The 25,168-nt window shown below is 57.6% G+C and overlaps 1 protein-coding gene across 1 annotated transcript in view; it reads right to left on the reverse strand.

Annotated features, from left to right (window-relative positions):
- The window catches only part of IFFO2 (intermediate filament family orphan 2), a 41,369-nt gene that overhangs the window by 10,497 nt on the left and 5,704 nt on the right, over positions 1-25,168 (reverse strand). The window contains exon 2 of the mRNA XM_004592424.2: positions 1,602-1,662. Coding sequence (XP_004592481.2) covers positions 1,602-1,662 — 61 coding nt within the window. The remainder of the gene's footprint in view (positions 1-1,601; positions 1,663-25,168) is intronic.

Raw genomic sequence — 25,168 nt, forward strand, 5'->3', positions numbered from 1 at the left:
AGCTCCTGGCTTTGGATCAGCGTAGCACTGGCTGTTGCGGTCACTTGGGGAGTGAATCATCAGACGGAAGATCTTCCTCTCTGTCTCTCCTCCTCTATGTATATCTGACCTTCCAATAAAAATAAAATAAATCTTTAAAAAAAAGAGAGCAAATGTATGACGTGATGGGGAAACGGGACAAAACAGTTACAGTACAGTCAAGCCTCCACAGCTGAGGCTTCTGTACCCACAGGTCCAACCAAGCCTGGATTCAAAACACTGAAACACAGGGTGAACGCTTGGCGCAGTAATGACGGCTCTGCTTGGGACCCACTCATCCCATCTCAGCTCCTGGGCTCAGTCCTGGCTCTACCTCAGATTCAACCTCCTGCTGCACTGCACCACGGCAGCAGCAGGCGACGGCTCAAGTCTCTGTGTCCTTGCCAGCCATGGATTTGAGTTCCAGGCCCAGCCAAGCTCTTATAGGCGTTGAGAGAGCGAACCAGAAGATAGAAAAATCTCTCTCTGGCTTTTAAATGGAAAAAATAAAATCTTTTTTAAATAAAATAAAATTTGCACCTGCACTTAATGCATACAGACATTTTACTCTGGTCATTATTCTGTAAACAATATAGTGTAACAACTGTTGATCCAATATCTACATGACATTGTTAAGAATAATTGAGAACTTATAATTGTTATAATTGTTAAGTACTTATGTATATAGGATCTGCAGGTTATAGACAAATACTGCATCATTTCCCATAATGGACTGGTGCACTGCTGATTTCAGTACTCTCAGGCATCCTGAAACCAGGGAAAAGGGGTATGTTAAAATATTAGGCTCCATGTTGCACTGCCGAAAATGGATAAACTGTGTATACCGACCTAATGGATACATTCACACTATGTTGCCCTGGGTGTGTGTGTGTGTGTGCGCGCGCGCCCGTGCGCTGATGTGTGAGCTATGGAGAGGTTGAACTGGAGATCACTTTGTCTACTTTGTATTTTTTTGAATTTTCCAAATATTCCAGCATGTAAGGTTTGTTCAGCAAAAAGGATTTTGGTTATTATAAAAAAGTGCCTCCCATCACTCATCATCATTTTAATCCACCTCTGACCTGCTTAGAAGATAGGTTTCAACACCAGCACAAAGTTTTAAAAATTTTGTTCTGAAAACAAAAACAAAAACAAACAAACAAACAAAAAAACCTTTTTCATGCTTGGTCATGGAGTTACTACTCTTGTTCCCATTTGGTTGAGAAGGAAAGATGGGGGGCAGTGGGATGTCTCCTGAGCGGGAGACACGGCAGGTGGGTGACCGAGCACAACGCAGAGGGCAGAACCTCCAGACACAGCAGCATGTCTTCCACGTCAAGCGTGAGGTCGGCCTGAGCTGGGGACCTGCCCAGGAGACCCAAGTGCTGAGGGAATCGAGTCACCTGATCTAATCTCAGGGAAGGTGACAGAGGCCAGAGGAGGTGTCCTGGTCCCAGATCACCCAGCAAGCTGGTGGCGGCTGCAGGAGCTGACGCCAAATGTCTCAACTCCAGTCTCTGAGCTGCAACACTGAGCCCGGCTGGGCAGGTGCCGCCCCCGCTGGTCCCTCTGAGGACTCTCACCTCCTGCAGGGTGTCCACCATGGTCTGCAGGTTCATGCGCTTGGCCAACTCCTCTTCCCACCTGCAAAAGCCAAGAAGGACAGGTGCTCAGAGGGCAACTTTCCCACACCAGTTCAGTCCTCACACACGGCCCCAGCAGCCACCCTGGGTCTGGGTGACCCCATCCCTGCTTGCCCCCAGGAGCTGCCAGCTAGGGGTGGTGGTACCAGAGGACAGCCAAGGTGACATGCTGACACCAGGTGTGGCAGTGCCACCTCTGCAGCACGAGCCAGGCATCTGGGGAGACAAAGGCAGGAGGGGACTGCCACCCCTGATACACTGATAGGCCAGGGCTGCCATGGCAGCTGGGGCTGCAAGAAGTAGTTGTGAACTCGCCCTTGGGAGCCAGGCAGCAGCCAGTTCCACCTTCAGGCTTGGCTCTGCTCCCACGAGAAACAAATACTTATTCTGCTCGGTGACAACCTTGGATGCCCCCTGCAGTCTACCCTGAGCAACTCAGAAATCTCCTACATGGGTGTTGTGCAGAAACTTAGGCTGAATGGAGTTCAAAGCCTCACCCAGAGGCCCAGGACTAGCTGACACGTTGGACTGGAATTCAAACTCCAGCCTGTTTTACTCCGTCAAAACAGCCATCATCTCTTCAGAGATCATGACGGGCCAGACCCAGGTCCAGGGGCTTCCCATGGGTCATGCCCTGTAGGCATGAGGCAAGATCAGGGGATTCACAGGGCACCCCAGGCACTGCCCACAGGACAACGGGCTGGAGGACAGTGAGAGTGACAGCCCCAGCCCCCCTTTTCTGAGACATCCTCTGTCCCAGGCACTTTTCTCCCCAAAATATCCAGTCCTCCCAACCATCCCCCAACTCCTCCACACACCGTTGAGCTCGGCTGCAGCCTGCTGGGAGGTACTGAATCCCAGATGAGGAGCCAGAGCTCAAGCCCAGTGGGCAGGTTCCTGCTAAACACTGGGAGTCCCCACGCAGGGGCTTTCCAGAAGACCCAGGGGCCGCCAAGCCTGGCTCTCCTCACTGTCCCGTAGTTGCTGGGACGGGCCCCATCCTAAGACAGACAGCGCAGCTTCTGTCTTTCTTGCCCCATGTAGCCCTCCCTACATGGCTGCGGAGCAGGAAGGCCTGGAAGCCTCTTAAGATGCGGCTGGGGCCAGCTAAAAATAGGCCAGGAGGTGGTGGTGGCGGCGGTGGGGGGCGGGGTGTGGTGGATGCAGTCAGTGATGTCACCGGCTTTGGGAAATGAGAGAAAACGGATACTGTTTGCACACACAGAAGGAAGGGCCTCCCCGCCTCCACACGAGACGTCTCTAGCAGGGGCTCCCGGATACACCCACGCTCCCTCTCCCAAGTCTCTTCAGTCTTTGCCAGCCTCGAGGTTAGCGGCCAGGCCTGGAGCTGCTGTGGGCTCCGGGGTCCAGACAGAGACGCAAGCGGCTGGGGCTGCTGCCAGGGCTGCAAGAAGCATAGGAGGTCAAAGAGTGGCAAGCAGGGAATCTTGAGGCCTGAGTCAGGCAGAACCGCCCTCCTGGGTGCCCCTAACAGAGGGGGACACAGAGACAAAGCATGGGCAAGTCATTCGTCCAGGGTCATCCCACACACCAGGGCAAGGCTCCTGGCCTCACCAGAGATGTGGAGGGGTTCAGAAAGGCCAAGGGGGCAGAGGTTTCCAGGCCACTCCCCCTTCTGCACTACCCTTAGGGAGCCAAGGAGCCCAGGACACAGGTCTCGTGCTGAATCATCTCCTGGCCTCGCTGGCACCGAGGAGACTTGGGGCTCAGTGCCCAAGCCGGGTGGAGGAGGGCTGGCTGCAGCCTGGCTTCTGGGGCCAGCCTTGCTACTGTATCCAGCAGCAGACAAGGGAGCAGGGGGCTCGGACACAGGCACCTGGGGCAGCTCACCGACATTCCCACCCCTGTTGAAGCCAATGCCTCACATAGACCCACTGCACAGGTCAAGAAAATGAGGCCCAAAGAAGGAAAGTGACCGGCCCCAAAGCAACGCAGGGCGTGAACGCCAGGCCCTGTGTTTAGATCTCCAGACACGGTAACAGCAGCCGCGTCTTGGCAGACGGTCTGGGTCCGCGCATGGGGCTCAGTACCTTGTAGGGACACATCATCTGCTGGAATGTGACTATTAACCCTCCCAGGGCAGCTGAGATTCAGGTGAAGCCTCTTGTCTGAGGTCACATGGCCAGCCAGCAGGGAGCGGGAACACACACACAACTGCACTGCAAGGCCACGAAACTCCCAGCGTTCTTCACCGCGTGAACCCTGATCCCACAGGGCCGGGGTTGGGGTATACAGCAGATCGCTGGCAGATGGGAGGCCAGGCCTTGCACCCCCCTGCCCGTCCATCTGCACCCACTCCTCCCCCTGACTAATGTTTCCCATACTGCACCCCAGGGAGCAGCTTAGCACCAGCGGTTTTACTCCACGGGCCTTTATTTCCAAAGCCCAGCAGGTGCACCGGCTGGCTCGCCCCACTCCCCTCCCCAGGAGTCTGAGGACAACTCTCCAATCAGCTGGCTGGTCCCTCCCGGGATGGCGGGAAAACCGGGCTCAGCAGGCACCCATGTTGAAAAGCTCTGTCCTTGAGCCACTCGGGCGGATGGGTACGCTGAGCCAGACAGGCGAGCTGTTTCTCAAGGCGTCCCAGACACATCATATTCACTGCAATTCTGTCCAGAGCCGGCCAGCGCCCAGCTCCACCGAAACTGGTCATCCAAGCTGCTGGCTGGGAGATTTCAACACCTGCCTCCCAGACACCCTCCCGGCACCCGACCTGAGCTGCCCACGTGGCGGTACAGAGCACATGCACCTGCTCGCGGGGAGGGGCTGCTAAACTTCGTTTCCTTCAAGACTTTGCCATCCTTGCTTTTCGCACCAGCCCACAGCTGGGTCAATGACTGGATTCAAGTTCAGGCCTGGTCAAACCAACCCCTGGGCCCTCCGAGACTGGAGGGACTACTGGGGTCACCAGTGACAGCGAGGGCAGGAAGGCAGGCCAAGGCTGCTGGGGAAAGACCACCTCTGAGGCAGGCAGCGAGGGGGTTCTGTCAGATGGGCAGGGAGGGGTACCATCTGGCCAAAGGACCCCAGGCTATGGAACGCCCTGTCATTGGAGGAAGCCCCTCACCCCTCCCCACCAGAGGCAACCTTCAAACAGGACCCCACTGCCTCACAGGCTCCAGGCTATGGAAAGACTCAGAGAGACCTTCACCCCCATTTTACAGATGGGAAAATAAAAGCTAGGAGAACATGGACAACTGGAATCAGTGCCAACATGGCCTGGACTGTCTAGACTACCCCTACCGGCCCTGAACCAACAGTTCCTAATGCATGCAAGTTCGACCTGTAGCCCTTCCCAAGGCCCAGCTCCATGTGGCAGGTGGGGAAATGGGCTGGGCAGAGGGCACTGCAGGCACCTCACTTCCTCTCCCTCCCTCCTGGGCCTCCTGCAGCTCCAGCACCCCTCCCAGCTGGTCTCAGATGTCAGCCACTGTTCTTCCTCTGCTATGGGATCTCAAGGCACTGGTGCCCTGTGACAGCTGTTTGTGGTCCTGGGTGCCAAGGGCCAGGGCCGGCTGCCTCCACCTCTGGCTCCAAGGCAGCCGGCCGTGGCCAGACTGGGCAAAGAGGAAACCAAAGGTCCCTGAAGAGCAGCCACATCTGGTGCTGGTGCCTGAGGACTGGCCACGCCCCTGCACCCCGCAGTGTTCCCTGCCTGGCATGGGGGCAGTAGCGAGAGTAGAGTCAGGCATGAATGAATGGATCCAAGCTGCACACGCTCCCTGGGGTCCCCACCCCCACAGCATCTTGAGCCTTCACTTCTCAGGCTGGGGGGGGGCGTGGTTCCCCGAGCCAAGTTCCCAGCACAGCCTCTCTAGGGAGACGCCAGGCCAGGGGGAGGGGTGGCCAGGCAGGAAGCCGGCTGGGAGAAGAAGCCGGCCTTCCAATCCCACAGCCCACAGCCCTGGGGCCACAGGGTGGAGGCAGGGATGGTGGGACAAAGCGCAGGGAGTGGAAATGACTCCAGAGCAATCCAGAGTCTGAGCCCCCACTGCCACCGTTCCAGGGGGACAAGCATTCACCCCGGACCGGGAGGGGGAGGCGGCAGCTGCCAGCCCAGCCAGATGTGCACCCCCCTTCGCATTCCTGGGGTGCTTCCGCAGAGAGCACGTGTGGGAAGAGCCAACCCAGCTGGTCCCTGGGAGGAGGAATGGACGGCCTTGACACCACCCCCCACCCCCAGCCCCACCCAGCCCACACTCCGACCAGCTCTCCTACTCCTCCCCCTCCCAGGCGGCCCAAGTGGACACTCAGACCCACAAAGCCAGGCCCCCAGAGGGACGGAAACCCGCGCTGAAGTCATTGGCAGAGGGGCTGACTCACAGACCTCTCACTTCCTGTGCTGAGTGCAGGGGGCTGTGTCGGGGCTCCATTTCCGGCTTGGGGCAAAGGCAGAACCATTAGTGCTCTGGGGACAGCCCCGGTTGGAGAGTCCTGAGATGCTTGGGCAGTACAGGACCCATGTAGGCATGCCAAGGACTCAGTCTTCCCTCTTATGAGCTGGGAAGCATATCTTATGTGAGGGGGACAGTGTGGGTGACAACACCCAGTCCTGCCCCAGGCACCCAGTGGACAACTGAGGCTGGGCAGCTCTCTGGGAACTCAAGGCTAGACACAGAGCTGGGAGGAGCCACTGCAATGGTTCCCACCTTGCCCAGGAAGGCCAGCAGCTGGCACACCCAGGTGATGGGAAACAGCTCAGGTGAGGCTGGGATGCTGTCATCAGTGGAAAACTTTATTCTGGGCCAAGTGTGGGCCCAGCCCCTGGCAGAATGCAGGTGGCAGCAGTCTCCTCCCGGGCAAGTCGGTAGCTCGTGCCCTTTCCACGCCACCCTGGCCCGCAGGGAGCTCCCCCATTTCAGTAGAACCAGCCGCCTGCCTGGCGCGGGGCTGGAACCTGTGACTCGATTGCAAGCTACCTGGCAAAGCCGGCTCTCCTCAGCTCTGCGCTGCCCACCTGCGAGGGCACAGAGGTGCCACCCTGTTGTGCCCAGGCAGTGCCCTGCCCAGGACTCCCAGCAGGGTGGGCCCACGCCCGGGTCCTGCCTTATGTAGAGTAATCTGAGTAGGACCAGAGGCGGTTCGGGCAGTCCCCTGCCTTCCAGTTTCTGAGCCACTGCTGTGCCAGCCAAGGCCCTCCCTCCTTCTAACCCTTCCCACCACAGGAGCAAAAAGCACATACCAGGACCGAAGGCATAGGGGCGGGCGTGGCTGGGAAGACAAGGTCAAAAACCCACGGCCACAACGGCTGATGCCTGGCTCCCTGCAGGGATCTGTGCGCGACATGTGGACGCTCTCCCTCGTCACTGTCCCCTCGCTTACCATGCTGGGAGTCCCCTTCGGGGGCAATGAGCAGGGGGTGCCCCCGCGGACCTCCCATGGACCCTGCTCAACCCAGCCCTTCATGGGAAACCAACAGGATTCCCTGCCATCCTCCTGCTCCATCCATCTGCATGGAACCCTGATCCTAGGCAGGTGCACGTCACAGCCATGCCCCCCAGAGCCCAGCTGCCCAGCTGCACTCTGGCTCACAAGAGGAAACACAAATTAAATGCCAACTGATTGTCTCTGCTGAGGAGTATTAATTTAATGCGAACACTTAACCAGGGCAACCGATTCCATTACAGACGGGCGGTAATGGCCTGGGCAGCTGGAGCACAGGCTGCGGGCTGGTGATGGGCACCGCCCAAGTATGCCCCTCCGCCCGCCATGCCGCCACCTGCCCAGACACACACTCAGGTCTTTTCTTCAACCTGCCACAAAGGTATAAGCGAGGAACCCCAGCAGACCAGGTGTGTTCAAGCTGTCTGGTGGGCAAGCTGGGGACGGTGGTCCATGGCACCTCCCACAGGGAGAGGGTCTCGGGCTGTGGGACTGACTGCCAGCATGACCCCAGATCAGCCTCGCCTCGGGCGGCATCAGTCTCCCCATCTCTACCATCATCTCCCAGAACCCCTCTGGCCATGACACTGGTCATCTGTAGACTCTGAGGACTGTCCCCTGCTAAGCCCAGGAAGAGGAGATAGCCCTAAGGTCACTAGCTCCACCCACCGTTCTCCTGGGCAACAGCAGGCCCGCATGCCCTCTATAGCAGACATCCCCAGGGGTGGCAGCTCTCATGCCCTCACTTGCCTGTCATTCACCAACCCCCTCAACACACACACACACACAGAGTTCTCGTGGGCGTGTTCCCAGCTGCACAGGTGCTTGGACGGCCCAAGTGCTTTGGGATTTGGTACCCATGTGGGAGACCCAGGTGAAAAAGCTCCTGGACTTCTGGCTTCTGCCTCGCCCAGCTCTGGCTAACCAGCAGGTAGGAGACTCCCCCTGTCTCTCCTTCGCCCTGTATAACTCTGCCTTTAGAACAAACTAACACACACACACGGTTTATAAGCAGGAAAAGGCCCATTAGCCTTATGCTTAAGTCATCCAAAGTCCACATCGCAGTGCTGCCTGCGGTTCCATTCCTGGCTCCTCACTCCAGCTTCCCACCAATGCAGACTTTGGGAGGCAGCAGGGGATGGCTCAAGTCACTGCATCCCTGGTACCCAAGAGGGAGACAAGGATTGAATTCCCAGCTCCCATGCCTTGGGCCCAACCACATTCCAGGCATCTAGGGAGTGTACCAGCAGATGGGAGCTCTCTGTCTCTTGCCCTCTCTCTCACTCAGTTAAATAATGAAACACATACACACGACCCAGAAAGGTCACAGCTCTGTCCGCCAGCCCCACCAGGAACAGCAGGAAAGCGGAAAAGTCGCCTATTATCTGTGCTTCCCAGAGAGCCTAGAACCTCAGTTTCCACTTCTGTAATAACAGGGTTAGCAAACCTACCCTGTAGGGTTCAGAAAAGTGGGTTCAAGGGAGGCTCCCTGACTGTCCCTGTTGAGGGGAGGAAGGGGCAGCTGGCTGGACACAGGTCCCGACCACCAAATCAGGAGCACTGCTGTACCCCGTCCTGACCCTCAGGGGATCCAGGAGCAGCCGAGAGCAGAGGCGCTGTCATCACTGTACAGGATCATCCCAGCGGGGAGGCAGAGCAGGTGCTGACCTTGGGTCGTGGGGAGGGGCTGCAAGGAGTCAGCCACATGTCCTACCTGCTTCCTGGGGACCAAGGATACCCCTGCAGGGTAGCTGGCTGGTCTCACAGCTCACTGTGAGGGGCCAACAGCCCCCCAAGAGAGACAGGAGAGGGACAGCAAATACCCAGCTGGGTCCCCAGAGTCCCAAATACCTCCAACCACAAGGTAGCCAGCACTGAGCAGGAAATCCGGTATCGAGGGCCACCTCTGCCCCTGGCCGGCTCTCAGACCTTGGGTAAGTCCCTTCTCCTTTCCTAGATTCACTGTCCCATGATGAATGCAGCGGTATCAAATGATAAATGCACCACACCCAGTCAGCCATGTCAGAAAGCCATGGTCCCTGGACAACTGCCTCACACTGACCACAAAGCCATTTCATGCAGCCGGTCCTTGAGCTCTGGCCAGCGCAAGCAGTTCAGGTGGGGTGGGGGTCGTGGTCCAGAGCCAGAGGTCCCGAGATCGAACCCCAGCTACACATCTTGTGCAGCCCAAGGCAAGCTGCCCATGTTCTCTGAGCTTCAATCTTCACGTCCACACAGGTGGTGTCCTGCAAACACTCCCAGGAATAATGCTGGGAAGGTGCCCGGCACAGTGCAGGCATCCCGTGAGCAGGCAATTGGTGTCATGACCTTAGAGAAATTGGGAGAGACCAAGAGTGGGCAGCACCCTATAAGCAGCTCTGGCTGGACACCACACCCGAGTGGGTGCCGTCCCACAGATCCAGCCACACTGAGAAGGGCAGTGATTCAAGGGACATCCCCCAGGAGGAGGAACCCATGTCCCTAGAGTGGGCCAGCCCGAGATCTCTGGGGCACCCTCAAGGCCTGGGTGCAGCTCCAATCACCTCCTCCAGGGAGCCCTCTGTGACTGCCCCACGATAAGTCACGATGCTCCCAGTATACTAGACCCAGGCCACAGCACCAAGGGTGCCAGGAAATTTCATCTACCTACTTTGCTCATCAGACTCTGCTCTCCCAGCAAACAGGGAGGACATAGCCTTTCTGATAAAGTGCTGACTCTGTGTTGGTCTGGTCATCCCACCATCTCAAACTTCCACTGCAGCTCTATGGGCCAAGCATCATCACTCCTAGTTTACAGATGAGAAAACTGAGGTTCTGGGGAACCGGTTTGCCCAAGGCTAATTCGGATCCATTGGACGCCCAAGCGTGAGCAGCTCGAGGGCAGAGGGCAAAACAGTGTCTCCTAACTCCATAAGGCTCTCTCCCCACCACACATTGTCCAGAAAACGCACCAGGATCAGACACGCTCATGTGCACTTGTGGAGTCCCAGTCACTGGCTTGGAAAAAGAGCTGTTGAGCCAGAGGGTTGGCTTGCTCTTGACCTCAGACCCAATGGAGACACGCCTGAGCAAGCCACCGCCACCACTGGCCCAGACAACCAGCTGAGGCTGGCACCTGGCAAGCATAAAAAATACTGGCTTTGGCACCAGCACTTCGGGGCAGCCATTGCTTGTGACGCCTGCATCCGCAGTCAGAGCACTGGCTTGAATCCCAGTGGCTCCACTTCTGATCCAGCTTCCCGCTAATGCACTGGGGAGGGCAGCAAATGTGCCTCAAGTGCTCAGGTCCCTGGTACTCATGTGGGAGGTCCGGATGGAGTTCCTGTCTCCTGGCGTCAGCCCAGTCCTGGCTGTTGAAGGCATTTGGGGAGTCAACTAGCAAATGGAAACTCTCTCTGGCACTCTGCCTTTCAAATTCATAAACCTTAAAACAACAAACACTTGCTCTAGAGTTGAAGGGGATTGGGTTGAAGTCCCAACATTTGTGGCCACCTGCTCCTGGACAAATGGACCCCTGTCTCTGAGCCTCCTGAGTAGTCATCCATGAAGGGCACTGGGAGGTTGTAAAGGCCTCCTCTGGGCGGATATAGTTTATAAAGGGGGTGGCAGGTGCAGGCTTCAAACGCAGGGAGGTTTCTGTCCCTTCCCTGCCCTGTTCCCAGCCAGGGCTATAGTTTGAGACAATTGGCATCCCTGTATGCTGTACTATGGAATTGCCAGGAGGGGCAGTGACTCCGGTCAGACTGATCTGGCACTGACCAAGGAGGTCTCTCCCACCAGCCTGGGCTACAGGGAGGTGAACAGGCACTATGGCTTCTGAGCTGTGTGTCCCATGCCACTGGGTGAAGCACATATCCCTTGCGGTCCAGGACGCAGACAGGCTAGCTCCTAGTAGGGCACTGTTGTAGAAAACAAGTTGTGGTGTGCACAACACTTAGCACAGGGCCAGCTCGGAGTAAAGATGTCACAGAGAATGCTAAGATTGGTCAGAGCCTGCCTGCCTCTCTGGCCACGCAGGACATGTGGTGCCATTAGGGGGGCAGCCCCTGCTGCCAATGCGCAGTGACAACGAGCTGTCCCCAAAAACAAACAAACAAACAAACAAACAAAAACCACAGGAGGACTTCTCAGCTCACTCAGTGCCCAGCCAGCACCACATCCAGTGCCTGGCACCTAGGAGGCCTCTCGGAGTCATGCTCCCATCCTCAGAGGGCCCATCACAACCAGCTACATCTCACCCCAGGAGGCAGTCAAAAACTCAGGAGCTGGTGCCCAGGAGCCACAGCTGTGTCCTTAGGAGATGCTCACTGGGGCCCCCCCAGGCCAGGAGGCGGGATGCCGCTTAGTACAGAAGTGAAGATCCCACCCAAACTGCCCTCACCTGTTGGTACTCGGGGCCAGAGGCAGAAAGCCATGACCACCATGGCCCCGGAAGCATGGGCTGCCAGGCAGCTGGGGGCCTGGTGGGGAGGGAAGGCTTGTCACTGTGCATCTTTGCTTCTTAATCGTGGTAAAACGTACAACACACACCACTGAGCAGTGCCGCCAGTTTGCATAAAGCATGCCCACACTTCTGCGAGGCCCTCCCCACCCTTCATCCACAGAGCTCTGGTCATCTTGCTGGACCAAAGTGCCACACTCATTAAAGGAGGATGCTCCCTCCCTTCCTCCCCGCCCCAGGCTCCCCCCTCCCTCCAGCCACCTGTCTACTTCCTTTCTCTAAGAATCTGCCCACTTGACCTACCTCTGGAAGCCACAGGCGATGGATGGAGTGCCTGGCTCCCTTCCCTCGGCCTCACATCCTCACAGTACCGAACGCCCTCTCTGCTGTGGTTCGGATGTGGGTACGAGGTGTGTTTCCCCAGAAGTTTCTGTGCTGCAAGCCTGGCCCCCAGGGTGGCCATGTAAGAGGTGGTGGGGCCTTTAAGAGGCGAGGCCCGGTGGAGTTTGCTGTGTCATGGGGGAAAGCCCTGGAAGGGGCTTCCTGTCTCGCCACGTGCCCCAGGTCTCCTGCACACACCCCAGAAGGGTGCCACCCTCCAAGGCGGGACATAGCTGGCACCACACTATTCTAACTTTCAGCCTACAAAGCCCCGAGCTAAGGAATCCTCTATTCTTTGTAAAGGACTGAGCCTCGGATACTTTTGTTTTAGCAACAGAAACACTAGTCTCCTTTTTCGTGTGGAGCTTTCTGATTTTGAATGAGGTCGGGCACATAACCATAACATCGAAACCACTGACATTTTATGAAGACAATCACGTCTTAGCCTCTTGACCGAGGTGAGGTGTGGATTTTAAGGAGACGCCTACTCATTTTTGCCTTGTTTGAAGTTGCATGAGGGTCTCACATTAATTGCAACAGGAAATAAATCAAACAAAAAGAGTTTGAAACCTCCCCGGCCACCCCACCCTGGAGGAGCCCCTGTCAGCACTGGCATTGTCTGAGATCTTCCTTTTCGGTTGTTTATTTTCATTAGATTTCTTCGAAGTAAAAGAAGGATCAGAGAGATGGTTCCCAAGCCCGAATCCACGGTGGCATCCTCCCAGGTGGCTCTTGTGGCCATCCCCTAAACAACCCTGCCAACGAGACACTGTGGTCCACGCCAACACACACAGCTGGAGTGGGCCACTGGACCAAGGGCGTGGCTCAAGAAAAGGCTTCTTTGCCCCTGAGAAGTACCGTGTGTGAAAAGCTGCTCGCTCACAGGGCTGGAGGCTGCTGGCCCCTGGAGCAGCTGCCCAGGGCACCGAGGAGAAGCACGGTCAACACTGCTTGGTGCCTCAGTTTCCCTATTAAACACTGCCTCTCTCCCAGCTGGAGAGAGACTCCACCTTGTGCCCTAACTCTCCTCCTGGTGCCCAGACTGCCTTTCCCAAGGTGCAAAGAAACAGTGATGCCTGGGACGTGGTCTCACCCACTGGGTGCCAACCGCACAGAATGGGGCATGAAGAGCCAGTGCTCCATCAGCGCCTCCCACCCGAGCGTGTGCCCAGCTGCATCGCACCTCCGAGGCCTTGGCACGTGCTGCCATTTCCACCCGGAAGATTCCACACGGTCTCCCCTTCATCACTGCTCCCCATCTCTCTCATCTCAGTTTATAAACGCTCTGCCTCAGCAGGCCTTTGGCTCTCAGGCAAGGTCAAGGGCCCCTCTTCCAGACTGCCAAGACTTGCAGGTCACTGCTGGTCTCCCCTGCTCCACTCAGCTCCTACAAGGTCAAGCTCATCGCTCGTCTCACTGGTCTCACCTGGGACTCCATGCCAGCACTGAGCCTGGCATGCAGCAGGCAGCACATAAATGCTCACTGGATGAAACACGCTCACTGAGTGTTGCTCCAGGACCTGCAGCCAGTGCAGCCCCGACTCGCTGAGGCCTTGGAGTTGGCCTTCCCTTTGCCCCTCCCACCTCAGTTTCCCCAGATGAGCTCCTTGGTCCAGACCAGATCTCTCCATCTCGAAGCCAGGGGCAGACAGTGGCAAGGGTGCTGCCATGCTCTCCATCCGTAGGGCAACACCTTTCTGCCCAAGCGCCCCAGAGACCCTCCTCCTCCTCACCCCCTTCCCCAGCATCAGCCAGTTCTCAGTTTCCAGGTTGCCAGCTCTTGTCCAAATCTGGAAGGCAGCAGGGAGGGGTCCGGGCACCTTGGCCCAGAGTTCGGAGCCCAGGAGGGGGTGGGAGGCCCCACCTAGGTTTGTTTATAGTTTGGAGGAAAACAGTAGCTCCCAAGGCTATTTTGGAAACCTAATGTGCACTTGGGTCTCTCTGCTGTTTATTCCAAGAGATGGGCGGCCCTGCAGGTAAACGCAGGGCACTGTGGCCACAGCTTAGGGTGACCTCCCATCAGTGCTACGTCCCTCGCCCTCACCAGCCTGGGGGCCAACTGCCTTGGATTCCAAAACTCTCTCGACGAAGGTAGTGGGGAAGGGGGTCAGCGGCCAGGCAGAGTCCACTAGGCAAGACTTGGGACATGCCCTGTCCTGGTTTCAAACCCTGCAGCCTCGAGCCAAGCCACCTGCTTGGTTCAGCCTCCTCAAGCATGAAATGGGGGAGACGTGAGCTGAATGAGGTGCATACTCTGGCTCTGGGGTTGACTAGAAACCCAGACTACAGGATCTGCACACGTCACAGGGGGACATTCGGCAGTTCAGGCCATCAGACGTGCCCTTGGTCACCCTGCCAGGTGCCAGGCGCCAGGTGGTGGCACAGGGAAGCAGTCCTGAACAATAAACAGTGATGAGGAGCCAGCCAGTTACATGTGAGGTTCGTGTAACTGTGAATGGGTGGTGGTGGGGACCCCAGGGCCGGCAGTCCCGTCATTACCCTGACCAGCTGGGAAGGAGCTGGCTGCAGGTTCAGCTGCCACAAGCAAGTAGGTTATAGTGGCCTGCACCAGAAGTGCAATTAATGACTAAACACAGCCTGGGGTGGGACCCACTGCTTGGCACCTGTTTCTTTTGTTGCCACAGTGGGCCCTGACATCCACCATAACATGAAGCAGCCAGGGAGGGCAGAAGTGGGGTACTGGGCACCCCCACTCCAGTGTGTTCTTCCAAGTGCCCCCACTCACAGCAGAGAGAAGCAGGTCTGGCTCAAGTTGGGGGTTGGGAGAGATAAGGAACAAGAGCAAAGATCCTCAGAGGCCCATTGTAAGAGTGAAGCCCCTGGCAGCATCTCACGGTGGGGCGGTGGGGGGGTGTTCCCATTTTCTCACGTGCATGTCGCTTATGGGGAAACTGAGGCTTGCAGAGGTCAGGTGACTTGGCCAAGGCTGCCTAGCCACGTCGGTTCATGCTGTGAGCTGACAGTATGAGTTAGGGACTAGTAACTCATTTAATCCGCACAACAACTGGGTGAGGGTGGTACTATATTCACACCCATTTTAAAGATGAGCAAACTGAGGCCCGAGCAGATACAAGAACTAAACTGCCCGAGGTCACGCAGCTGGGATATGGGAGAGCTGGGACTTGAGTCCTGGCCATCTGACTCTGTGGCGACTCCTGCTTCTGTTCCCCTTACACAGGTACAGACACCAGAATCCAGGCAGATCTGCGTGATGCATGATGGCAAAGGCTGGACTTGCCTCTCAGTGCCAGGTGGTCTCAGAACAAACAGGAGAAGGCAGTCTGGTGGCAGGGGGAGAGGGCAGTAGGATGGCGGGACCATGGACGGACGGCTGGGAGGTGGAGAAGGCCTGGGTGGGGGTCCTGCCTGGCTGCCTGGTGACCTGGGACCCATCCCACAAGAAGCCCACCTCTGCTTCTCCCTGCCTCACATACAGCCGCCCCAGGGCAGTAGGCAGGGGACAACTTGACCGGGCATGACTGGGCAGGGACAGATGCAGCCCAGCCCACCACAGCAGGCCCACAAAGGCACAGGCCTGCTCTGCCTGGTGACTTTGCCTTGGGACAGATGGGACACAGAGTGGCTTCTGTCAGGCCAGATGGCCTGGGGGGCCTGAGGGGCTGGGACACCAGCTGGGAGAGTCCAGCAGTGGCAGGTGGAACTGCTTAACCCCTTCCTGCCTGGCACTTTGGCAACCGACTGACCCAAGTATATTTGGGTCTGAGGCCTCAAGGGCCCTCCACTAAGGCAGGAAAGGATGGCTGAGAGGCCGCGAGGTGAGAGGGAATGACGGCCAGTGGGGAGTGCGCGAGGTGAGGGCAACCCTGGCTGGCCAGAGATCTGCATGGGCACCGACTGGGGACCATGGAGCCCTGCAGTACCACTGGGGCTGGATGCTTCACTCCCAGCACCCCGACAGGGCGGGGACCTCCAGGCTGGGAGGCCCGCAGCAGCTGCTGCGGAGCTGGACAGCCATGCAGATGGCCTGCCCTGTGCAGGGTCCTATAGGGACCACCTGAACCTTTCTTTGTGGTGCACGAACCCCGACTCGTGTCTTGAGTCAAGACACACTTTAGGCAAGCAGTCAGTGAGTGTACGCCTGAGACCGGCCACACAATGGATGTCCACCCACTACCCCGCTCCATGAACAACCACACAAGAAGGTGAAGGTGCAGCAGTCAGAATTGTGAGCTAGACACCACGAAGCACTTCCCAATGGGATGGGCCATAAAGACCCTGCAAGGCACATCTAGAGGAAGTTCTGGAATGATCTTTGCAGGCCTCTAAGCAGGATCTGTGATGGTCCCAGGCTCAGCGCCAAGGAGGAGGAAGAGGTGGTGTCTGCCGAGAGCCAAGCAGCAAGGACATTGACAACACGGCCTCCGTGGCTGAGCGCCAGGGGCTCGGCCAGCTCCGCGTGGAGGTGGGCAGAGCATGGCCACACTGTGTCCCCACCTGGAGCCTGCACACTGCTCCCCCTGCCCCCGGCCCAAGCACCTCTGCATGTGTCTCCAGACAGAGGCTGTGGGAGTTTCCAGAAAAGCCCAGAACGCTGAGGAGGGCCGAGCTGGGGGTGGGGGCTGCCACCCAGGAGCAGGACTGGGAGCCACAGCCTCACCTCCAAGGCCTAGCTTCGCCACCTACTTGCTGTACAACCTTGGGCAAGTCGCTGGCCCTCTCTGGCTCCTGCGGCATAGCAGATGGACAATCTCCAAGGCCTCTAGCGATCAGCATTTCCTAGGTTCTTAGGGGTCACTCCCAAAGCCCACACACAGGGCTTGAGTGCAGGGGACCAGGAAATGACAGGAGGCATATGACAACGTGGGGTGACCCTGACCAAGAAGGGAAGGTCCTAGATGGGTCCTAGGATGACTCTCCCACCTGCCCACAAGGTCTCCCTGGCTTCACTCAGGTATACACACGTGTACATGCTCGCTCGTGCACACACATACATGCAGCACCTGCTCTGAGCACGGTGACCCAACTCTGCATTCTGAAAAGAAAGAGGTATGAGCTATGATGCTCCGAGAACTGACCTCTGTGCTCTCTGGGCTGTGTGAGCGGCCCTCCACAAGCTGGAGGAAAATGAATGGACCCCAGGATGAGCTTAGAAGGACCAGAGGCCAAGTGCCCATCCAGCTCTGCCACCTTTCTGCCATGACAAGTCATGAGTCATGGGACCTGTCAAGGCTCAGTCTTCCCATCTGTGCAATGGGCACATCCCCAGAGCACGGGAGCTCCTGTAACGGGAGCCGCAAGGGTGTGGTTGGACTGTGAGATCCTGGCAGCCTTCCTGGAGGAGCTGAACAAGCCACGCCTCCCAGCGCTCCTCTGCCCCAGGGCCCTGAAACCCCTTCCAGCTCATTCTCCACTTCTGGGGGGGGGGGGGGTTTGCGATGTGCCTGGACTCAGCAGAAGCTACAAAGCAGCCTTTGTCTCCCAGACGAAACCCTAAACCTGCTGCCCTGACGTCAACCTTGGAAAAACAATGCCAGGCCAGCCCTCCGCAGCACCCCTTTGCCAAGGTCGGCAAGTGAGTGCAGTCCCACAAGGCTGGCCGAGGTAGATGATGAGGACTGGAGCTGTCAGCGGCTCCACAGTCTCGCTGCCTGCTGAGGTCAGGGAAGGACTGAACCCCCGGTGTCAAGGGCCCACCTCTCAGCCTGGCAGACTGAGTCCCAGAGGAGCATGCAGAATACTGCGGGTGAGATGCAGGTTCAAATCCCAGCTCTGCTCCTGCCACTTGGTGGGACCAGTGCTGTGACCCCTACCACCATACCTACCTACACATCAGCACAGTGAGGAGACAGAGCCACTCCACACACACACACACACACACACACACACACACACACACACACTCACACACCCCGAGAAGGCAGGAGCAAGGACAGAGGCCCTGTCTCACGCCTGGGCTCTCCCAAGCCCACCTGGGAGTCACAGGCTACCCTCTGTGCCTGACACAGCATTGAATGCTGGGTCTTGCCCTCCTGGTCACCCTGCACTAACCGGGGATGCGACTTCCTCCTGGCAGACGGCACTGTTGGTGGGAGGAAGTGTTCAGAACACAAGAGGAGGATGCAGGAGGCAGCTGTCACTGCCCCGGGAGCCTGGGGTCTGGGAGGCTCAGGGCAGAGGGGACAGGGCAGTAACAGCTACGATGACAGCACTACTCGGCCCCCCTGTAGCCTCCAACTCCATGAATCATCTTCACTTTAGAAGCCCTGGTTTCTGTGCCCACTTTACAGCTGTGAAAACTGAGGCCTGGGACAGCGACAGAAACCTGGGCAAGTCAATTCTCGACCCAAAGCTGAAGTTCCCAACCATGGGCCCACCAACAAAGCTAAACAAAGCAATGACATTGTAATATCCTGCAGTATAACTGCCGTATGGCTTTCGGAGGAATAATCTGAGGCTGCAGGTCCCCTGACCTTGGCATCGGGTTAAGCTCAGCCCTGCAGGTGCGTGCCAGCCGAGCTTGGGCCCTGGCTGCCCAACGTCAGCTACTTCCAATGTTAGTGTTTCTTTAAAACTTATGGCAGAGCCATCGCTTGCCACATAATAGGAAGACTTCCTTCAGGAGGATGCACACACCTCCCAAGTCAGGCCTATGGGTCACCTAGACCCAGCATTCCAGGCATACTTCTCTAACCTCCTGGTGCGGCCTTCCAAGCCCTCCCTGGACCAGGCTCACTATCAGCCAGGCACATGGCTGGCAGCCGGGGGCAGAAGGTAGTAGACACCCCAAGACCTCCAAGGAGGAGACGGCTGCAGTGGTTGTGGGTCCCTCAGGCAGGCAGCAGCGAGGACTGGGACATTGGTGGAGGGGCAGGGCTGGTCTTTCAGACCCACACCCCTTAGGCCCTGGTAACAGCTTCCACTGACCTCTTTCTAAAACATAGCACCCCTGCGCTACAGGGCACAGGAGAGGACTGGGTCCACACCTGCTCAGGGGTGTCATCTCTGTCTGCTTGCCTTTGCCGGGCCTCAGTTTTCCTGTCTGTAAAACAGCCATAAGTATGTGAGTAGGGATGAAAAGCACTGAAGGAAGCTGTTCTAGAAAGCTTAGCTACCCATGTGGGAGGCCGGGGGGGTGGATGAAATGATCTTGAGGGGGATCAGGGAAGTGATATGTGTCAGTCACAGAGGACAGCAGGGTGGCAGGGCTGGGAGACCAAGGTGACAGTCTAGTCCCACACCTGACCTTATGGGGCTCCCCTCACAGCCCCTGTGTGATCCTAGGCCCAAGGACTCCCTGGGACTTGAGGGGGGATGGTGGGGAGAGCTCAGGGGCCAGCAGCCATGATGCTCCAAGCACAGAGCGTAGGGTGGCCAGGGCCAGGGTCCTGACCTTGGGGATACATGCTGTCATAAACACACACACACACACCAACACCCAGGTTTTCAAAGCCCCGGTAGCAAGGGAAGGGCCACCCCACTGGATCTAACATCTCCCTAAAGGATGGGTCAGGGAGGGGGTGAGCCAGTCATTCAGAGTATGGATCAAAACAACAAAGCGAGGAAAGGGGAGGAGAGAAAACAAAACAGAAAGTCCGAGTGAGAAAGGCCCGGAGGAGGGAGGATGAGGGGACGGAGTACGCAGGCCAGGCCAAGTTCTGGCCACAGGCAGACCCACGCCTGGGCACAGGCAGCAGGCTGCCCTGGCGCAGTGGCTTTGTCGCTGGGCCTCTGCACAAGCTGTTCTCTCCATGTAGGGAGCACCAGCCCACACGCTCATTGGACCTTCAAAACACAACAAAGGTAACGTCTTCTCCAGGAAGTCCTCCTTGTCTGGCCCAAAATAGGATCAGGTGTCTTCCAGAATCCCTGGGTTTAGGACATGCATGGTGTTCCTGGGGGCCCATGCCACTCCCCCACCAGGCTACTCCACTACCCACCCTTCAAGATGGCCTTCTGCCCATGACCAAAGGGGCTGGTGCAGAATGGGTGTACCCCACCCCTGCCCGTCTGCTGGCGACTCTTACAAGGTCCACTTGGACCAGTAGCTCTTTCCTGCCCCCAAGCCAGCAAAGCAGGGCAGTGAGCCAAGAACCATCTTAAATAACCCGAGCAATAAAAACAGCCGATAGAGGGAGGAGGGCAGGGGCTCATCTGCAGGGGCCTCCCTCGGCACAGCAGCAGAGGGGGTGTTGTGTGAAGCTGTGCATGCTGCGGTCAGGGCACATGGGCCAGAAAGAGCACTGAGCAAGTGCCCAGGGCCAGTCCATGGCCACCCTCCCCACCCCACGGCCAGCCCACGTCACCCACCCCACCTGCTCCCAGAAACCCCAGCCTCACTGCCTAACACAAAGCAGCTGCAGGTGTCTCCTATGCGTTTTTGCACAATCCAGGTGGATCTGGCCCATTTTCTAGACAGGGAAACTGAGGCTCAGAAGCGAGGGGCCTGTCCCAAGACCTCAGGTCTGATAAGCAGCAGGCACACCCAGTTTCTGAGTGCTACACAAATGCTCTGCTCCAAGCTGAGTTAGCCAGCAGACCTTTGACCATCGCTGCACTCAGGCTGGCCTCGCCACGGGTGGGGCGGGGAGGCCAAGGCACTCCATGGGGCTCCGGGTAGCCTGAGTGTGGGGATGGTCAGGGCTTCCTCTGTGAGGCTGTCCTGCCACGCACCCACGCCTTGGGCAGTGTCCTCAGCAGTTCACAAAGTGTCTCCACAGATCTCAATCCATCTTCTAAATAGCCTTACGAGGTCAGAGTAAGCACCTTACGAGGTCAGAGTAAGCAGTTCCATTTCACAGAAGTGAACACTGAGGCTCGAAGCAGGAAAGATACTTGCCATGGGCACGCTCCTTTCTGGGCCTCGGGTCTCAGGTGGACTTGCCCCTTTGGAGCTGAGACGTGGCCCTTGTCCCTCAGGGAGCTGAATTTCAGGACTTCCACCATAGGCTCAGGACTTGCACACTTACTGTGGGACTGTAGGCATTCAAGGTTTGTAGGCTGCTCAGAATGTAGTCTGTATTATTATGTTTATTAATCAGCTACTACATGTTTCCTGTGTACAACATTGTTCCAGCAGGCACCTGTCATGGGACAGGGTGTGTCCAAACCCTGGGCATCCGGGGGCAGGGGGCACTCCGTCTGCTTCCCTTGGCGGGGTGGGGAGCAGTGGCAAGGGGGCCTGACTCAGGGAGCAGCAACAGAACCTGTGCACACCCAGTCACTCCTGTTCCCCACACAGGAGTTCCCCGGCGCCTAGCACAGCTCACAGTGCTGATAGAAAGCAAAAGTAGGGGCATCCCAGCACAGGGTGGAGCCAGCATCCCTCCTGTCCCCAGCGTGCCCCATGCCTTCTGCTGCTGTTACCAGGCAAAAGCCGCAGGGTTCCTCGAGGTCACTGGAAATGCCCTGGGCAGCTAACCATCTGCAGCCCTGGCTCCTCACGCCTTCCCCTGCTGGTCCCACTGGCCTCCCTCCATGGGCCTCCCACCCAGTGCCTGGCCCCCACTTGGGAGCATCTCTAAGGGCTCACCAGCCCGGGCAGAGCTGCCCCGGCAGGCGGCCTCATCTGTTCACGGAGCCTCATCTGCCTGTGGAGGCAGGATTCATTAGCTTCTCAAGAAGTAATCACCACCAAGTGACAGCAGGAAGTCTCTGGCAGTGCAGTCGCCACCTCCTGTTCTGCCACCTGCTGCGCCAATATTGTGACAGACCCCAGGCTGGCCTCCTCACCCGGGGTGTCAGGGGACAAGGCCACTCCTGGGAAGGGCACTGAAGGTGGGCTGGAGACCCTGGTGGGACTCACTGTGAGAGCTGGGCTGGATTTATTCACCTCTCAGAACCTCTCTTTCATCAAATGAGCATAATTGAGTCCTACTTTCTGGGGTTCTCAAGCAATGATCACTCATTTCAAGCCAGCAGCCAGGCCTGCTTAATAAATGGCTGCTGATCCATCACACTGACTTCTTCCTAATTCTTTTCCCCCACGTCTTCAGATCACATCTAAAAAATTTTTTTTCTTTATTTAAAAAGTAGAGTCCGATAAGTAAGTCTGTCATCCAGTGGCTCTTAAATGTCACAATAGCTGAACCTGAGCTGGGAACTTCAGCTGGGGACGAACTGCTTCAGGCCTCACTGCTGCCTGCCGGGGTCCATACTAGCAGGAAGCTGGAATCAGGGGCAGAGTCCAGCCCTGAACTTGGACATGCTGACGGGTGATGTGTGTGCTTCAGGCAGCATCGTCACCAAATGCTGACCCTTGACTGCGCAGTCCCAGCTGATTTTTTACATCGACTTGGGAAGCAGAACTCACAGGCGACATGATGCCCATTTCACAGAACACTAAACTGAGGTGTAAGATAAAAGGGCAGACACAGAACCCAACCCCTTGGGCTAAAGTCACAGAGAGAGCAATCTTCGTACAACAAAGGCAAGACCACTCCCAAGCTTCCCTTGGGAAGTGAAAGCTCTGCCTGGGCTAGGACAGGGACTCTGCCAGGCTCTTGCAGCCCTGGGCGCAGCCCCTCGAGGGGACCAGATGCATTTGCCAGGTTGATGCTGGGTGACCACCACGTTCTCTGTGCTAAGCAAGGGACTGAGCAATCATGGTCCACCCCAGAAGCCAGGTGCCCCCTGCCCAGGAATGCCCTAAGACCCCTCACATTGACTGCGCCCAGAAGGCATCACAAGCCAAGGTCAGGGACCACGCCCACCCCTCCCAGTTCACCTCCTTGCTCCCCCACTCACCCCAGGCTCCACAGCCTTCCCAGGCAGCTTTCCCAGAAGTTTGCATTTGTGCCGCATCTGCATCAGCCCATTTACTCATCCCACACTCCCATTTTGCAGGTTAGGAAACCAAGACTCAGAGGGGGCAAAGCAGGCAGCCCAGGCTCACTCAGCTCTTCGCTCTTGCAGGGGGCCTGGGCATCTGTCGGCAGCCATTGAGTCTTGAGCCTAGGTCTCCTGACGCCAATTCAGACCCTTCCCTCCACACACACAGAGGGAGCCCCAGGTGGCTGGGTGTGGTGTGTCACCTGTGACATCTGCCTTATAGCCCGGGACCCTGAGTGGCCGGCCAGGCAGAGTCCCCTACTCCCTGCACACTGGCCCTGGCTGGGCTCTGCAGACACCAGATGAGGCCAGCCCTGGAACCAAGCTCCCCTCCCCCAAAGCTCACAGTCATTCCAGAGCAATTCTGATACAGGGGATGAGGGCTGGGGTAAGGCGGCAATGGGCATTCGCGGAGGAGCTACATACCCCCAACCGCAAAGATGAAGGGCTGGTAGGGCAGTACTCTCTCCTTTCCCAAGTCCCTGCCATCCATGAGGTGGGACACAAAAGCATCCGCAGCCAGACTCCTCTCTCCCTAATGCCATCCAAAGCCAGGGCCATGAGTGCACAGGCCATGGCCTCTAGCACCATGGACACACCAGTTCTCCCAGTGGTCCATGCACCTTGTCGCAGCAAAGGCAGTGTTCAAGTCTCGGCCTGTGTCCTTCAAATATTGACACGTGGGGCTGCAGCCTGTGAGCCTGGAGAGGGAGCTGGGTGTGGATCTGAGTGTGCATAAGTAGGCATGTGGGTGCTGTGTGTGTGTACAAGTGTGTGTGTGTGTGTGCACCATGTGTGTGTACTCACACGGCCATGCATCCGGCAAAAGCCCCGCCTCGCATTCCTCCGTGAAGGAATTTCCCAGGCAGGCGTCAGCTGTCTCTGGGTTTCCTTTTCTTCCATGGAACTTCACGCCCCTCCCTCCAGCTTGAGGCCCTGAGAACGCCCCCACGACCCCCCACACACCCCCAGCACATCTCCGCCGAGACGTCAGCCCGGGCCCCAGGGCCGCTGCTCTGGTTCTCCAGGGAACCCCGGCCCTCCCCGAGAGGGGCCGTGGGCTTCTTCTGAAGGCAGCTGGCCAAAGAACTGGGGGGCAGGAGACTTCCGCAGGCACAAATCACCCGTTCTAGGCGATTCAAACTCGCTTCTCAGATGCCAAACAAAGAGGCCGCGCTTTTCCCCTCCGCCCCCAGAGCCATCTCCGGCGCCTTCCATGGGACAGAGGGAGTCAGGACGTGTCCTGAAATGGATTTGTCAGGCAGTCCAGGGCTGGACCAGGAAATCCTTGCAAATTAAGGGATCAGATTTGGTCAGGGATGGGAGGCAGGGCATCTGCCAGCCCAGGTACCACACCTACTCCTGACGCTACGTTAACTGTCTTTCCCTTACTAAGGAGGAGGAGGTGGCTAGGGCAACCGAGAGAGACTAAGTACCCTGCCCCCAGCCACCCAGGACAGACAGAATCGGGACTTGAACTCTTTCCCCCACTACCCCAGACTGCCTCTCCGGAAAATCAGAAACAAAGAGACCCCATCCGCGGCAGAGAACAAAGACCTTGGGCAGTTTTCCCGGCCAGCGCCCATCTGCCCCAGGCCCCCATTGGGTGTGACCGGAAAAGGCAGGGCGCACTCAAGCTGCCACCCCAGCACCCTCACCCCCACCCCCCGCAACCATCCCTTTTCAAAGACCTCCATTTCGGGTGCCAGCCCAGCCCCCTTTAGCTCCCGGTAGGAAACAGCTGTGACAAAAGTCCCTCCCATCCCAGAAGTGGCTTTTTAAAAAACGCTTAAAACAGACACAAAGAGGTGCTGAGAACTTTGCCCAGCATTGACTGCAGGCCGATGCTGGGGCAGCGAGCAGGGCTCTGAACAGCAGGGATGGTCGGCCTGGCTCAGCTTTGGGGTCAGCCCCTCTGGGCCTCAGTTTCCTCAGCTGTGACATGAAGGCACGATGCCGAATCAGCAAGTCCATTCTTCCTCCTCACCCCACTCCAGATTCTCAACCTGGGGGTCAGGCAGAAATGGAGCTGCCTGCAACAGCTGGGCTGAGTGGGGGGGGGCGGGGGGGGCGGGGGCGCGGGGTGGGTGTGTGTGGGGGGGTGGGCCTGGGCCGGGATTGGCATGGGACAAATCCCAGGTGCTCAGCCTCCTGCTGTCCCGGAATGGCCCCCAGGCAGCCTGCCTTGGGCTCCAAGACTGCAAACTCACTTAGGAAACCACTAGGTTAGTTGATCATGGTGGTCCCTCCAGACTCTCAAAGGACCTTCTGGGGGCCGCCATAGTGGCGCAGTGGGTGAAGCCACTGCTTGCAATATTGCATCCCCTATTGGAGTGTTGATTTGAGTCCTGGCTGCTCTGCTTCAGATTCAGCTCCTTGCTAACGTGCCTGGGAAGGTAACAGAAGATGACCCAAGTTCCCTGTACCCACAGAAGAGACTGTATGGAGATGGAGTTCCCGGCTCTGTCCTGGA

The sequence above is a fragment of the Ochotona princeps genome, chromosome 2 (genome assembly GCF_030435755.1).
Source record: "Ochotona princeps isolate mOchPri1 chromosome 2, mOchPri1.hap1, whole genome shotgun sequence".
NCBI classification, from domain to species: domain Eukaryota; kingdom Metazoa; phylum Chordata; class Mammalia; order Lagomorpha; family Ochotonidae; genus Ochotona; species Ochotona princeps.